Genomic DNA, 17,539 nt, shown 5'->3' with positions numbered 1-17,539 from the left:
GCGCACTAAGTTGCTCAGTCCTCCCGTGCATCTGTCTGTTCGCTCTTGGGATTTGAATCTGGTTCTGTCCGGGCTGGTGCGTCCCCCGTTTGAGCCTTTGGGTGCCTGCTCGTTGAAGGACCTTACTCTTAAGGCGGTCATCTTGGTAGTTATTACTTCTGCTAGACATTTTAGGGAACGGGTCATGTTACGACCTGTTCATTCCTTTCTGCCTAAGGTAGTTTCTCCTTTTCATGTCACTGTCAGTAGTCCTCCTGGTAGTCGGGAGGGTTCTTCTGAGCAGAAAAAATTGCGCAAATTGGATGTTGGTCGGGTCTTTTGGGCCTGTGTGCGGAGGACCCAGGAGATCAGAAAATCAGATCATCTTTTTGTTCTTCTAGTGGGTCCTCGCAAAAAGGGATGGCGCTTCCATTGCACAATGGATCAAGGAGACGATTGCTTCCGCTTACCACCTTTTTAAAAAAAAAAAAAAAAAGCCTGTCCGGAATTTCTCAAGGATCATTCCACTTGGGGTTATGCTGCTTCTTGGGCTGAATCTTTGCTGGTACCTCCAGTGTATATTTGTAACGCTGCTGTTTGGTATTCCTTTGTCAGACACTACCATGTGGATGTTCAGGCGCGTCGGGACGTGGTGTTCGGTGAGCGTGTTTCTAATCAAAGAGAAATTTCGGATGCTCTCCCTTGCCCTGCTTTATCCTCTTCTCAATCAGAACAACTGGCTATGCTCCCTGGATCTCAAGGAAGCCTACACACATTCCAATTCATCTGGCTTCCAGGAAATATCTTCATTTTCAGATAAATCAATGTCACTACCAGTACAAGGTCCTTCCATTCAGTCTGGCATCTTCTTTCAGAGTCTTCATGAAGTGCCTGATTGTAAAGGCTGCATCTCTCAGATCACATGGCCTCCTAGGCTTTCCTTACCTGAATGACTGGTTGATCAAGGTTGTTTCATCTCAGAAAGTGGCCCAAGCAACATTTCAGACCATTTCTTTTCTTCATGTTCTAGGATTCAAAGTCAGTTTCCCCAAATCACATCTCATTCCAACTCAATGTCTTCAGTTCATTGGAGCTATCCTGGACACCACTCTTATGAGAGTGTTTCTCCCTCCGGATCGCCTTCAGACTCTCATCTGCCTTTGTCAGCAACTGCATCCTCTTCAATCCATCTCTGCAAGACACATGATGGTTCTTCTGGGCCACATGGCTTTCACTGTGCATGTGACACCACTGGCTCGACTACATCTTCGCACCCCTCAGTGCACCCTTGCGTCTCAGTGGTCTCAAGCGACGGATCATCGCTCACAAAATATATCAGTAACATCATCTCTTCTGCAGTCGCTTCAATGGTGGATGACCTGCTCCAATCTATCCAGAGGTCTCCTTTTTCACTTACCACTCTTATCACAAGGTCATCACTGATGGTTGCATCCCCTTATGCTTGGGGGGCACATATGGATAATCTTCAGACCCAAAGTCTCTGGACCGCCAGAGAGCAGAAATTTCACATCAATTTCCTGGAGCTCAGAGCGATGTATTATGCCCTCAAGGCCTTCCATCATCTTCTCTGCCCTCAAGTCCTCTTCCTTTGCACAGACAATCAAGTAACAATGTACTACATAAACAAGCAAAGAGGCATGGGCTCTCCTCTCCTGTTAAGTCAGGAGGCCCAGAAAATCTGGACTTGGGCGACGACTCGCAACCTTTTCGTAAAGGCTGTGAAGAATTCCCTTGCAGACAACCTCAGCAGAATTCTTCAGCCTCATGAATGGACTCTTCAACTCCGCAGCTCTCCAGTCCATGTTTGCTCAATGGGGCACTCCACAAGTGGACTTGTTTGCAGCTCCCCACAATCACCAGTTGCTCCAGTTTTGCTCCATACATTACTTTCCTCTCCTTCTGGAAGCCGATGCCTTTCTCCTGGATGTGTCCTGTAATGTCTTAATTTTTAACAGATGTGTGATTTTATTTTATTTTTTTGTTTGTTTGTTTTTGTTTTCATACCCTGATTTTATCACTATTTGTAAATCGCTTTTGATTATGATATTGCGATCAAATCAAATTTTTAAATAAACTTGGACTAAGTTTTCTTCCTTGTATCGTCTTCATCATGATCCATCTTCTTTATCAGTAGATTTGGTGTTGGATTATCTTTTTCATCTTTCTGACTCTGGACTCAAATCTACTTCTGTCAGAGTCCATCTTAGCAGTATTACAGTTTTTCACGTACCAGTTGAGGGAAAGCCTCTCACTGCTCATCCTCTGTTCTCCAGATTTATGAAAGGACTTCTCAATGTTAAACCACCTCTCAAGTCTCCGCCTGTAGTCTTGGACCTTAATGTGGTTCCTTCCAGTTTGATGAAGCCATCATTTGAACCAATGGCCACAGCTCTTCTCAAGTTTCTCACCTGGAAAGTTGTCTTTCTTATTTCTCTCACCTCTACCAGAAGGGTCAGTGAGTTACAAGCATTGGTGGCAGAACCACCCTTCAGTTTTTCCACTATGATAAAGTGGTTTTACGCACACATCCAAAGTTTCTACCGAAAGTTTGTCAGTTTCATCTCAATCAGTCGATTGTTCTGCCAGTGTTTTTTCCTAAGTCTCATTCTCACGCTGGAGAAACCTCTTTGCACACACTGGACTGTAAGCATGCTTTGGCCTATTACATCGACAGGACAAAGCCTCATCGTACCTCTCCCCAACTCTTTGTCTCATTTGATCCAAACAAGTTGGGGGCATCCTGTTGCCTGGCTGCCTGTATCTCGTTTTGTTATGCTCAGACTGGACTGACACTGGAGAGTCGTATGGCAGCTTCTGTTGCTTTCCTTAGATCTACTTCCATTGAGGAAATCTGTAAAGCTGCCATCTGGTCCTCAGTTCATGCATTCACTTCTCACTATTGTCTGGAGTCTTTCTCCAGACGGGATGGGCACTTCAGCCAATCAGTATTACAACATTTATTCTCCTAAAGGCCAACACTCCCACCACCCCATACTTATTAGCTTGGAAGTCACCCATCAGTGAGAATATACTGCCTGCTTGTCCTGAGATAAAGCACAGTTACTTACTGTAACAGGTGTTATCCAGGGAAAGCAGGCAGATATTCTCACAACCCACCCACCTTCCCGGGTAGGCTTCTTAGCTAGATTATCTTAACTGAGAGACCGCTCAACCTACGTTGGGCAGGTAGACACTCACGCATGCGCAGTGCAGGCTATCACGAACTTTCTAAAGACTTTAAGTGGCAATGCACTTTTAAAGTGGTCCGTACCGGGGCTCCGTCAGTGATGTCACCCATCAGTGAGAATATCTGCCTGCTGTTCCTGGATAATACCTGTTATGGTAATTAACTGTGCTAACATGTCAATCAGCCTGTGGTCCTCCTGGTCTTGGATAGCTGGGAGGGCTCTTTGGAGCAGAGGCAGTTGGCGCAAGTTGGATATCTGTCAGGTTCTTTGCTTTTATATTCTTTGCTATTATATTATATTTATATCTTTTTAGCAGGTCCTCATAAGTGGGATGGCACTTCTAAGGCTACCATTGCATGCTGGATCAAGGAGACTATCACTTCCACATACCTTCTTCAGAAGAAGCCTGTTCCGGATTTTCTCAGGGTTCATGCCACTCAGGGTCAGCAGCTTCTTGGGCTGAGTCTTCTCTGGTTCCTCCAGTGGAAATCTGTAAGGCTGCGGTTTGGTCTTCTCTGCATTCCTTTGTGCAGCATTACTGTGTAGATGTCCAGTCGCATTGGGTCGCAGTATTCAGTGAGCGTGTTCTGGTGGCGGCCTTCCAGGGTCCCACCCATGATGAGTACTTTTTTCGTGCATTGCATCAGTGAACTGTACCAGTCTGGAGAGCTGCTAAAGGAGAAATTAGTTTCTTACCTGCTAATTTTCTTTCTTTTAGACCAGGGGTGTCAAATGTCAGTCCTCGAGGGCCACAAACCAGTTGGGTTTTCAGGATTTCCCCAATGAATATGCATGAGATCTATTAGCATACAATGAAAGCGGTGCATGCAAATAGATCTCATTGGGGAAATTCTGAAAACCCAACTGGATGTGGCCCTCAGGGACCGACATTTGACACCTGTTTTAGACTCCAGACCGGTATAGTCCCCACCCTGTGTCTGTCTCTCTGTTCTTGTGGGATTCATGTGAATAGTGTTTTTTGTGTTTGATGGTTTTTTTTTTTCCTGTGGGTTCTAGTATTTTTCTAGGGTTGGGGAGATTAAGAACAGCAGTTATGGCTCAGCTGGCGAGCTGTGAGGACGTTTGCTGAAGGGACTTTTTCTATGCAATTTCCAACAGTATTGTTGTATGCTAGTTGTTACTCCTGTTTGGAGTGTTACTATTCTAATTAGCACTTCTTAGTTCTGCTTGGCTATTCTGCAGAATGGTTATATTTGGGGGAAGCACAGCTACTTGTATTACAGCCAAAAGGTTTTGTCTCAGTCTCCACCTGCTGGTCATGGTGAGCCATTACCCATCAGTGAACTGTACTGGTCTGGAGAGTCTAAAAGAATGAAAATTAGCAGATAAGAACCAAATTTCTCCTTTTGTTTGTTATAATGATATACAGCCTTTACAAAAAGGTGAAAGTGGCTTACAATAAAATTAAAATATAAATTCCTAAAATTAAAAGGAATGCCAAATATTAATAGAAAAGGGAAAAGAATCATTCATTACAAGGCCAAATATTCCAAACTATTTCCAAATGAAACCAGAATTCAAACCTATGCATTTAGTCACAAAGACAGCCAAACCGATCTGCCAGATAATGTTTCTAAGATGTGTTAACATTACAGGTAGGTGACTTTGCTTCATGCTCCTCAATTCTGTTAAGGTTCTAATGCCATTACCCTATCACTAGTCACCAGTAGCTTATTTTACCTCTACCCATAGAATGCAAACATTTTGGTATGCTTAAGCAGTTCAATTTCCTAACCGCATGCATTAAAAAAATTTTCATGCATAATAAAACTTCTAAGGTTCTGTTGCATTCCTTGCTGGTTGGCTGCCAATGAAGTGTAATGGTGGTCTTTTTTAATATTGAACTGTTGCTTATTTTTCTTAGATTCCCAACAAAGGACTTGAGCAGTACCAGAAAGACAGAAACAGGTAATACCGCGTTTATGCCAAAAAGGATAATGTGTTTAACACTGTTTTGCATTAGTCAACTTGTCTAAGAGGGTCTTGTAACATGGAAGAACAATTGAGATGAATTGGGATATACAGTCAGGGGTCTAATATTCCTTTTTGTGCATTCTAGAAAGAGAACCCATTCCCCGGACAGTAAAGATGGTTCAAGTGATAAAAAATCACCCAAATTAGAAGGGTCTCAAAAAAGTGACAGTGGTGTGGATGGAAAATCTGCCAGCGGTGGTCTATCAAAGGATGAGAAACAATCATGTAACACAGATGGGACATGTGAAGGAAAAGGTAGCAAGCAAGCTGAGGAGGGAATGCCACCAGCCTTAGAGTCAGAAGATGAGCTGCTTCTGGAGGAAGAAGAAGCTGCTGCACTACTGGAAAGCAGTAGCTCAGTAGGATATGATGGAGACCAGGCCAACTTGGCTGATGTGGGCACAGATGAAACAAAAGAAACTGAAAATGCTACCAATGGTGCTACATCACAAGCATCAAAGAAAAAACTAAAAAAGGTATATCATAAAATATGGTACAAAGCATGCTAATTTTTATCTGAAATCTTTTCGGAACAAGATAGGTAAGAATTAGTTTTCAACCTGAGACATAAGCAGGCTAAGAAGACTATGTAATCTTGTGATTTAAGACTTCAATTAGTCCTTTAATACTGCATAAAATAACTATTTGCTTCTACATTAGAAACGCTTTCCAGGAAACATGGAGGATTTTGTGACTTTGGATGAAGTTGGTGATGACGAAGACTTGGATGGTGGGAAGACTAAGACAAGAAGAATAACGAGAAGAGCCAGAGGTATTGAAGGCTGCAGTGCTCTAGAGCTACAGAAGGGGCAAATGGAGGATGCAGAATCAAGCAACTTTGCTCCAGAGGAGTACGTGATTGGACCTTATCAGCCAAACAATCCTGTTGGTAAGAATGCAAAATGTCAACTTCATAGAGTAAAAAAACCAGCTTGTTTATGTGCAGTCTATAGCTTTGGAGAACGTGCTGTAATTCTGAAGGCATAGTACCTAGCAGGCTGGATTTTGGGGCCCATATTAGGGTTCTAGCAAAAGCCCTAGTGTGAACACCCTGACTGACTCTTGGGCAGTGACTAGATAAAGTAAGGTGGGAGAGTATAGTACATCCTCAGAGCAATAGATATTGAATAATGTTCCTCCCAAGAACATTCTAATGCCAGCTTTGATTAACTGATAAAGTGGGAATTGTAATACTGTCAGCACATCTTCATGCATGTTGCCAAACATGCAAAACAAAGCATCCATTCTTTCTCTCTCTCTCCCCTCCCATTGACAGATGCTATTCCTCTACTCCCTTGAAGTTGAGGGGTGGATTCTTTAGAAAGGGATTTTTGCTCTGTGGGGAGATAAATGGATGCTTCAGTTTGTATGTGCACAAGATGGAAAAAGTATACAGTTCCAAGTATCTCAAAGCCAGGAAAACCAGCCTGGAGTCAGCAGCAGCCAAGCAACAGTGTACAATGAGGCCTGTGTATGGATAGTGGGAAAATTTAAAGAAAATGAGGCTCAGAAAAAGGAGGAGATAAGAGTGAGTAGTAGGGACTAAAGGTATCATGTGGGTGACATCACTAACCTCCCTGATGTCGTTGCTGCCCTGCATTCTTTTAATTTCAAAAGCTTTTGACAGGACCCTTAGTTGATTTTTTTTGCCCCCCTACAGTTTGTCTTTGTGGCTCTTTCCTTTCATTTTTGTGTCTTATGGCCTGCTTAGACTTGAGCTCCTGGTTGGGGCAAACATTTATTTATTTATTTGTTTGTTTGTTTGTTTTTACATTTTTTTCTTCATAGTTGAGCTGTTTGATTTCACTTAATTTTCCCAGATGTGTCGCACAACACACACTTTCCAGCAGTTTTAAAACGTGTACACAGCACAGTAGTATCAGACCCGACACCGAAGACCTGCATTGTCCATGTGAGGGATTCCCTTTTCCATGAAGGAGCAAAAGGGGCGCTCAGGGAGGATAAGGCCATAGCAGACAGAATGAATTCTTTGCTTTGGTTTTTACAGAAGATGTAAGATCTTCCTGAACCAGAAATGGTTTTCAAGGGTGATGATGCAGAGAAATCTCAGTGAATCTGGAAGATATACTAAGCCAAATCGACAAATTAAAAAGTGACAAATGACCTGGATCAGATGATATACATCCCAGGGTACTAATAGAACTCAAACATGAAATTGCTAATCTTCTGTTAGTGATCTGTAACCTGTCGCTAAAATTGTCTGTAGTACCTGAAGATTGGAGGGTGGCCAATCTTACGCCGATTTTTAAAAAGGGTTCCAGGAGAAATCTGGGAAATTACAGACCGGTAAAGCTGACTTCAGTGCCAGGCAAAATGGTGGAAACAATTATGATCAAATATATTTTATTGAGCTCATCAAGAAAACCAAACAAATATACAAGACTAGATGCATACAAGCTCAACTTTTGAAATTACAAAACCCCACCCCCACAAAAAACCCTGACACCCCCCCCCCCCAGGTCCTCCTTCCAATTACAACAGAAGCTAAGACACAACAAAATGATTCAGGCCTACCAACTGGGTCATGGTGATACAGAAAAACATGAAATCAACAATTAAGCACACGGCTGCGAGACAAGGGCATCATAGTAGTCCAAAAAGGTTCTCAAGTGCGTTGAAAGATGCACCCTGGGAGAGAGGAAAAGTCCGTCATATCCCTTCGTTCCCACAGCAGGAGGGTAATCATCTGACATCGCCAGATGGAATAATCTGGCGCTTCACCTTCAAGCCATTTCAGCAAGATACATTTCAGGGCAATAAGGATAGTCCACTTAAGGAAAGCAGCAGCCTCCCTTTGACGAGGGTAATAATGGGGGGTCAGCTCCAAATAAGAACAAAGGGGAGCGTTGAATTTTAATGTTCCAAATGCACTCTACAAATAGGAAAATGGCATTCCAAAAATCTTGAATATGAGAACAAGTCCAGAACATATGTCCCAAACCTGCTTCAGGGGCTTGGCAGTGAAGACAGGCAGCTGTCTCATGGAACCCAGAAAGGTGAGCCCTCTTAGGAGAAATGTATAAAAGAAAGATCACCTTATAATGTTGCTCCCAAAAGGTGGTATATTTGCGAAGGGCGGGCAACCTACGGACAGCTTGCAAAAGTATATCATCAGGTAACGCTACAGCAAGATCACGAGCCCAAGCATCCCGCAATTTTGAATGATCAAACAAGGGGGACTCATCCTTCAAATGGCGATGATGGAATTTAAGGGGAACAGGAAGTTGGGAGCCAATGATAAAAGCTGTAGACAGCAGCTCTCTGCAAAAAACCTTCAAAGAGCTAGAATGCAAAGAAGAAATATAATGTTGAATTTGCATATAAGCAAAATAATCAGTGGGTGGGAGATCAAATTCTTCCCGCAACTGTGGGAAAGACTTTATTTTTCCCATCATCATCAACCAAATGAAGAAGGGCATGGTTTGGACAAATGAATAAAGAATTTAAAAATAAAATAAAATTGTGGAACACGTAGACAAACATGATTTAATGAGACTGAGTCAGCATAGGTTCAGCCGAGGGAGATCTTGCCTCACCAATTTGCTAGACTTTTTGAAGGTGTGAGTAAACATGTGGATAAATGCGAGCCAGTTGATGCAGTGTATCTAAATTTCCAGAAAGATTTTGACAATGTTACTCATGAGAGGCTCCTTAGAAAATTAAAGAAGCAATGTTAAATTGTGGGTTAAGACCACCACAAACTGTTGGAACTTTTGGATTCTTTAGGAATCCATGGTAATGTACTCTCATGGTTTAAATGATTCCCAGAATCAAGACTTTATCAGGTTAAATTTAATGATACACTCAGCTATTTGGAAAAACTTGTGTGGAGTCCCACAGGGCTCCCCACTTTCTCCTACACTTTTTAATGTGTATCTACTTTCATTAGGCCATTGGATGAGCAACCTAGGTCTGAGGTTGTTCAGTTATGCTGACATAGAAACATTTTTCTCAATGGAGTAGAGTAAACAGTGGAGTGCTACAGGGATCTGGACTGGGACTATTTAACTTATTTATACATGATGTGGAAATTGGAACGACAACTGAGGTGATTAAATTTGCAGATATTAAACTTTTCAACATAGAAACATGACAGCAGACAAAGGCCAAATGGCCCATCTAGCCTGCCCATCCACAGTAACCATTATCTCTCTCTCTCTCTCTCTCTCTCTCTCTCTCTCTCTCTCTCTCTCTCTCTCTCTCTCTCTCTCTCTCTCTCTCTCTCTCTCTCTCTCTCTCTGAGAGATCCCACTTGCCTATCCCAGGCCCTCAATTCAGACACAGTCTCTGTTTCCACCATCTCTTCCAGGAGACTGTTCCACGCATCTACCTCCCTTTCTGTAAAAAAGTATTTCCTCAGATTAGTCATCCCATGCTGTGAGACGCTTTCTAACAGCATTCAACTTATTGAGTCTGTGCTAAACACGATGGAATCCTGGATGCAGGAATTCAAATTGAAATTAAACCAGGAAAAAACAAAATTCTTCCTTGTCATCACAAAAGATCATTTTTGAACCAATAATTAAGATCAATTCAATGTCATACAGAATAAGCCCTACAATTAAAATCTTGGGAGGAGTTCTTGATCAGTGCTTGACTATGAAAAATCAGATTGATGCAGTGGTTCAAAAGGGATACTATACCTTATGGAAACTATGTACCATCAGATCCTACTTTGATGCCGCTGCTTTCACACTTCTAGTTCAGACACTACTTCTGAATATACTGGACTATTGTAATATTGTATACTTGACGAGTATGAAGAAAAATTTGGCTAGATTGACCCTGGTTCAGAATACAATAGTAAGAATGATTTATGGTCTGAGGAAGTTTGACCACGTAACTCCCTATTACCGTGAGCTGCATTGGCTTCCGGTCAAGGCCCAGGTGATCTTTAAGTTATTATGCTTATATTATAAAGTTGCCTTTGGGGTTGCCCCATTATATCTTGCCGACAGATTTATTATTATGGCGCATAAGAATAGTAGAAAATCTCATGCCCTATTTACGTTCCTTCAGCCAAGGACTGTAAAAGTAAGAAACATCATGGACATAATCTTTCCTACCAAGCAGCTTACTTATTTCAAAAATTTCTATCCATTATTAATTAGATCCACGTCTTATGAACATTTTAGAAAACTGTTTAAAACTTTTTTCTAAATTTTTGATCAATTAGATTTCTGTATATTATAATATTCCTGTATTTTTTCATAGCATAATCTTTTGTTAACCGCTGTGTGGTCTAGAAATTTGTTATGTTATCGGACAGAAAACGGAGGGTAGGGTTAAATGGCTATTTTTCTCCATGGAGGAGGGTAAATAGTGGTATACTGCAGGGACCAGTGCTATTAACTTATTTATAAATGATATAGAAATGGGAACTATGAGTGAGGTGATTAAATTTGCAGATGACACTAATCTGTTCAAAGTTGTTAAAAAGCATGCGGACGGTCGAAAAACTATAAGAAGATCTTAGGAAATTGGAAGACTGGGCGTCCAAATGGCAGATGAAATTTAATGTGGACATTAAAGTGATGCACATTGTGAAGTATAATCCAAATCATAGTTACCGGATGCTAGGTTTCACCTTGTTCGTGGTCAGTGCTCAAGAAAAGATCTGAGTGTTATGGATATTGCACTAAAACCTTCTGCTCAGTATGCAGCCGGCCCAAAAAGTAAATGATGATTGGAATTATTAGAAAAGAGATGGTAAACAAGACTAAAAATGTTATAATGCATCTATCGCTCAAAGGTGGACCTCGCCTTGTATATTGCATTTAGTTCTGGTCTCTTTATCTCTAAAAAGATATAGCGGCATTAGAAAAGGTTCAAAGAAGAGGGACCAAGATGATAAAGGGGATGGAACTCCCAAAATAGCTCAGCAGCTGAAGAAATCGCTCAGCAGCTGAAGAAATTCCATTTATGGCAACTGGTTAGCAGTGGGGCAGAAACTCGGAAAGTTTGCTCCTGCCCACTGCACTTCCACTGGGGATCGGCATATGAGATATGAGGCTAGAGTAGGGAGGGGGGCAGGAGCCTTGTGGCGGCGGCCGGAAATAATTCTTGGAGGGGATGTTGGCTCAAATATAAACCAGCAGAAGAGAACTCTTAAGACCGCCTTATTCAACAGCGCCTCCTCTTCGGTATCGCAATGGAGGGCGATTCGACGCTGCTGCCAACGTCGGTAGCACCGGCCAAATCGACATCGGGGGAACCGTCTTCAGTGTCAAACACTTCAGTAGGTAAGCCAGCTAAGAAGCCTTCCCTCACCCCCCTCTGGGCCTCGGGTCAAAACAGCAGTGAGCCAAGTCCTGCCAACCTTCAGGAGACCCAAGAAATGCTCCGCTCCACAGTTATTAGTTTCTTAGTTCTTGCTTGGCCATTTGACAGACTACTTGTATTTGGGAAAGCACAGCCCACTGGTACTTCAGACAAAAGTTTGTGTGTCAGTCTCCACCTTCCGGTCATGGTAAGCTATTACCCATCAGTGAGTTGTGCTGGTCTGGAGAGACTCAAAGAAAATTAGCAGGAAACCTAATTTCTCCTAACATAACATAAGAACATAAGCGTTGCCTCTGCCGGGTCAGACCAGGGGTCCATCGTGCCCGGCAGTCCGCTCCCGCGGCGGCCCCCCAGGTCCATGACCTGAAAGTGTTCCCTACCTAACTTAAAATACCCATACCCTGTTCACTCAATGTCCTGTGAGGTAAATCTCTATTTGTACCCTGTTATCCCTTTCGCTTCCAGGAAGTCATCCAGTCCCTTTTTGAACCCCAGAATTGTACTCTGTCCTATCACCTCTCCGGGAAGCGCGTTCCAGGTGTCCACCACCCTCTGAGTGAAGAAGAACTTCCTTGCATTCGTTATGAATCTGTCTCCTCTCAGTTTTTCTGAATGACCTCTTGTTTTAGTTGTCCCTGCTAGTCTAAAGAATCTGTCCCTCTCCACCTTCTCTATGCCTTCCAATTCAATCTGGTTTTATATACCGATTCATCCTTCAAAAATGGCTTGACTCGGTTAACAAGATTTCCTTAAATCAAGTAGAGAATGAAAGATAATCTCTATTCCAACCATTAATTTGGAACAAATGAATCTATCAAAGATTTCTGAAATAAGTGAGTTTTTAATATTTTCCGAAAGATTGGTAATTGAATGTGTAATCTTAAACTTCTCAAAATAGAAAAAGATTTTTAACGAGCAGTTCATGGACTTGACCACAGGTCCTGGCCAGAGCTAGGCCTCCTGCTTCAGCTCTGCCTCCTTACTTTTAAGCACACTGGCACATGTTTCAGCATACAAGCCCTGCTGGCTCACATAACTTTAATCTCAAGTTGAAACACTGCACTGGTTTAAACCAGCCTATGGGATCATTCCGCCCTTTGATCTGCTATAGATCCCTCCCGAAGTTATATTTTGTTATCCCATTAGATCTTCACAACATTAAGTTACATCAATTCAGCCAGCAGTTCCAAGCTTCCTTGCACAGTTCTGCTTACTTGGTTGCAAACAGCCCTTTTCAGTGTAAGTTTCTTAAGGCAATATAAAAGTTTCCTTCACCAACTCCTAGAGCTTAGTTTCTTTCAACACAAGTTCTGAACACAAAACTTCCGTTTTATTTCATTATGCAGAGCAGTATTTTTAAACACCCTCAGGCAGTGTCTATTTCAGCCATTTCAAAAATGCTTTCCACATTATCGCTGCCTGCAGACCAGCTCCCATGCTCCTGCACTTCCATTAGTTCTGCAGTTGAGAACCCTGGGACCACTGCATTTGCTGAACATACCTGTGGTTCTAATAAAATTAGGTTCTGCTTATTCTCTGTAGCTCCACTTCTTCTGAGTTTGGCTACTGTTGGGTTCTGCTGCTTTCCTCTAGTAGGAAAAGAACCACCCTTTCCATAGCAAAGCAGCAGATGAATCCAGAGACTAGTGGGTATAGCTCACATCGACCAGCAGGTGGAGATAGAGAACTGATTAACAGTTGGCCTTAAAGCCTGGTGTTCCTCCTGTTGATTCAGTTTTGCTCTATCTCCCAGCAGGGATGGAGCTTACTCTCTAGCTCCTGGATTCTGGCTGGTGCCGGTGTATGTGGTGTTCCTGTGGCTTCCTCTGTTGAGACTAGCTCTCTTCAGCAGGATTGGGGTGCCTGGCTGAGCGGTGCCGGCTTTGGGAGCTACACCTGGGCCCTCCCAGGTCCCTTCTCCACCCTCCCCTCCGTTTGTTTGAGCAGGTTCTTTGGCCACTGCAGGAGTTTGTTTCTTGATTTCTTCATTCCAGTATAAAAAAAAAAAAAAAAACGACTTCCTGTTTGTGCTGAGCCATGCCGTTTTCGAGTCGGCTTTCAGTGCAGTTACCAGCCGTAACCTGTCTTCAGCTTGAGCAGGGGAAAGGTTGGTGAGTACGTTTTTGGCTTTCTGTTTCCTTGGTTAGTAGTCGGTTGTTCCTTTACGAAGACCGCGGTAGCTGGGGGGGGCGGAGTCGGCGGGCGGCGGCGAGTCGCCGCGTGTGTGCAAAAAAAAAAAAAAAAAAGTTTTTTGTGGTCACTGATTAGGGAGATGGCAGCGGAAGCTAGTCAGCGGTGCTCGCGCTGTGGGAAGCGCAGAGCACTGTCGGGCTTCTGTTCTGCCGGGTGTTCGGATACACCAGCAGAAGACGCTTTCTTGCAGGCTTGTGATATAGCCATCTCCCGTGTCAGAGAGGCACGGTCTAAGTCCCCGGTTCTCAAGAGCGACTCGGGGGTGCTGCAGGACTCTTCCACGGATGAGGGGGGGTCAGCGGCGTTCGGGGAGCCGGGACCGCTTGGGGACGTCGCGGCTTCGCGCCCAGGCATGGATCTGAGCGGGTCAGAGTCACTTGGATTAAGCGCCTTCTCCCCTGAATTTATTATGTTGTTGCACCGAGCATTTCTGCTGCAGGGCTTGCAGCCTGCCCAGTCAGTGCCGGTGACCGGTCCGTCCCTCCCTGGGCCGTCCACCTCTACTGGTTTGACCTATGATAATACCGGACCGGCTACGGGTCCTATGTTGTCGCCTGGGCGGTCGCAGGGGGCGAAAAAACGCAGACTCGCGACCGCGGACGCAGAAGGTAATCTTCCATTATCCCCTTTTTCTCTTCCTGAATCGTTGGAGGAAGGTGAGGTCTTAGATTGGGAAGCAGAGGATCCCCCGGGTAGGGAAGTTGATGATCCTTCAGCTCTCCGTCTGTTTCATAGAGAGGAACTGGCTTCCTTGATTTCTAAGGCTTTGCAGGGGTTGAATATTTCTCAGGCAGATGCTAAGGTGTCGGGTGGTACCCCTGATGGCAGGTACACGTAGGCCACCTAAGTCCTTTCCGGTGCATGAAGCCATGCAGGAGCTGATCTCGGCGCAATGGGATACGCCGGAGGCCAGTTTAAGAGTGGCAAAAGCCATGCGGCTCTTGTATCCGGTTGACCCGACTGAACTGGATAAGTTTAGATTACCCAGGGTGGACGCTTTGGTGGCAGCGGTAACCAAAAAGACTACCTTACCGGTGGAAGGGGGGGTTACGTTGAAGGATGCGCAGGATAGGAAGATTGAATCTTCACTAAAGATGTCCTTTGAAGTAGCTGCGGTTACCTTACAGGCCGCAATCTGCAGCTCTTATGCGGCGCGAGCATGTCTGCAGTGGTCGCAAGGGATGACCGATAATTTAATGGAGTCTGGGGGTTCTGTCCCTTCGGAGCTGGCTGATTTGGAGTCAGGCTTGGCTTATTTGGCAGACTCCTTATATGATATTATTCGGGCGTCTGCGAAACAGATGTCTCTTTCGGTGGTATCATTCAGATCCTTATGGCTCCGTCATTGGGCGGCAGATGCAGCATCAAAGCTTCGGCTGGTGAGACTCCCTTTTAAAGGGGGTTTATTGTTTGGAGAAGATTTAGATAAACTGGTGAAGGATTTTGGGGATACCAAAACTCAGCGTTTACCGGAGGATAGGGCCAGGCCCCCGGTGAGGTCCTCATCATCTAGACCGCGCTTCAGGGATGTTAGGCGATCCAGGTCTGGTAAACCTTTCTTCAGATCTGCATCTGGTTCGTTCTCTGCTTCGAGACCTAGGTTTCAGCAGAGGGGTTCCTTTCGTACGACGAAACCCTCTTCAGGGCAGCCAACACGTACCCCAGCCAATCGCACTCCACAATGACGGGGGCTTGGCTCCCTCCGCCTTTCCCTTAGGGGGCCGGCTTTCGGCGTTCCGGGCGGAGTGGGCCACAATCACGTCAGATCAGTGGGTGTTGGACATTGTTCAAGAAGGGTACAAGTTGGAGTTCGCCTCTCCCGTCGTAGATTCTTTCTTGGTGTCCCCGTGCAATGGGGCGGCCAAGGGAGACGCGGTCCGCATGACTCTTCAGGTGCTGCTCGATCTGGGGGCGGTGGTACCGGTGCCCCCGGAAGAGGTAGGCCGCGGTATATATTCCCTTTACTTAATTGTACCAAAGAAGGGGGGGTCCTTCAGACCGGTGCTGGATCTCAAAGGGGTCAACAGATTTCTCAGTGTTCGCCATTTCCGGATGGAGACGGTACGCTCGGTTATTGCGGCTGTAAGACCGGGAGAGTTCCTCACGTCCCTCGATCTCAAGGAGGCGTACCTCCATATCCCGATCTGGCCTCCGCATCAGCGGTATCTGCGGTTTGCGATTCTGGGCCAGCATTATCAGTTTCGGGCAATGCCCTTTGGCCTGGCAACGGCTCCCCGCACCTTTTCCAAAGTCATGGTGGTGGTAGCCGCCTTTCTACGCAAGGAAGGGATTCGGGTACACCCTTACTTAGACGACTGGTTGATCCGCGCCTCGTCCAGACAGGAGAGTTTGTCGGTAACTCAGAGAGTAATCTCTCTCCTTCAGTCGTTGGGGTGGATTGTCAACTTTCCCAAGAGTTTTCTGTCCCCGTCGCAGTCGTTGGTGCATCTGGGGGTGCGGTTCGACACGGCTCTGGGGATAACAGGGTACAGATAGAGGTTTACCGTACAGGACATTGAGCGAATAGGGTATGGATATTTTAGGTTAGGTAGGGAACACTTTCAGGTCATGGACCTGGGGGGCCGCCACGGGAGCGGACTGCCGGGCACGATGGACCCCTGGTCTGACCCGGCAGAGGCAACGCTTATGTTCTTATGTTCTTATGTACCCCGAGACCGGGGGGAGAAATTGCAGGCTCAGATTCGCCTACTTCTCGGTTCGGCCAGACCTCGAGTTTGGGATTATGTACAGGTTCTGGGCTCCATGGTGGCGACTCTGGAGGTGGTCCCCTGGGCGCGGAGCCACATGAGGCCCTTACAACAGTCTCTGCTCTCTCGCTGGTCCCCAGCTTCTCTGAACTACAATGTAGTCTTCGAGCAGCTCGCAGCATGCACTGGTGGCTCCACGAGTTGCATCTTTGGAGGGGCATGCCGTTGGCCACGCCGGACTGGGTGGTAGTGACAACGGATGCCAGTCTGCGGGGCTGGGGGGCCCAGTGCCTGCAAACTTCAGTGCAGGGGATGTGGTCCTTCCAGGAGGCCCAGTGGCCCATCAATTTGCTGGAATTAAGAGCGATCAGGCTGGCGCTGCGGGCTTTTCAGTCACTGATTCAGGACAGGCCGACCAGGATCTTTTCGGACAGTGTCACGGCGGTCGCATATGTCAATCGTCAGGGGGGCACCCGGAGTCCGCAGTTGGCCGAAGAGGCAAGAAGATTGTTTCAGTGGGCAGAGGGGCATGTTCCGCTTCTGTCGGCGGCACACATTGCAGGTCACGAAAACGTGCAAGCGGACTTCCTCAGCAGAAATCTTCTAGATCCGGGCGAGTGGGAGTTGTCTGCTCGAGCGTTCGGCCTGCTAGTCCGTCGTTGGGGGTTGCCAGAGATGGATCTCATGGCCTCGTCCCGCAATGCGAAGTTGCCTCGGTTCTTCAGCAGACGCAAGGAGAAGGGCTCGGAGGGGGTGGACGCGTTAGCTCTCCCATGGCCTCCAAATTCCCTTCTGTATGTGTTCCCGCCTTGGCCCATGATAGGTCGGGTGTTGCAACGCATCTCTCGCTTTCGCGGCAGAGTGATCCTGGTGGCTCCGGATTGGCCGCGTCGGCCGTGGTACGCAGATCTGATTCAGCTTTCTGTAGGCGATCGGGTAACTTTCCAGGTAACTTCGGACTTACTATCTCAGGGTCCAATCTTGATGGAAGATCCGGCCCGCTTAGGTCTTACGGCCTGGCTATTGAGCGGTCAAGGCTAAAAAAGAAGGGCTATTCAGAACGGGTGATTGCCACCCTGCTTAAAGCTAAGAAAATTTCGACTTCAGCCTCCTATGTGAGAGTCTGGAAGATTTTTGATGCATGGTGCGGAC

At 45.5% G+C, this 17,539-nt stretch overlaps 1 protein-coding gene across 4 annotated transcripts in view; it reads left to right on the top strand.

The window, feature by feature from the left end:
- The window catches only part of MATR3 (matrin 3), a 260,631-nt gene that overhangs the window by 193,735 nt on the left and 49,357 nt on the right, over positions 1-17,539 (top strand). For all 4 annotated transcript variants that reach the window (XM_033926968.1, XM_033926969.1, XM_033926970.1 and 1 more), the window contains exons 12-14: positions 5,074-5,117; positions 5,269-5,659; positions 5,844-6,072. In XM_033926968.1, the coding sequence (XP_033782859.1) occupies positions 5,074-5,117; positions 5,269-5,659; positions 5,844-6,072 (664 nt within the window). The remainder of the gene's footprint in view (positions 1-5,073; positions 5,118-5,268; positions 5,660-5,843; positions 6,073-17,539) is intronic.

This window comes from Geotrypetes seraphini, chromosome 18 (assembly GCF_902459505.1).
Source record: "Geotrypetes seraphini chromosome 18, aGeoSer1.1, whole genome shotgun sequence".
Taxonomy (NCBI): domain Eukaryota; kingdom Metazoa; phylum Chordata; class Amphibia; order Gymnophiona; family Dermophiidae; genus Geotrypetes; species Geotrypetes seraphini.
The sequence above is the reverse complement of the archived record's forward strand: the minus strand, read 5'-3'. Positions and strand labels throughout refer to the sequence as shown.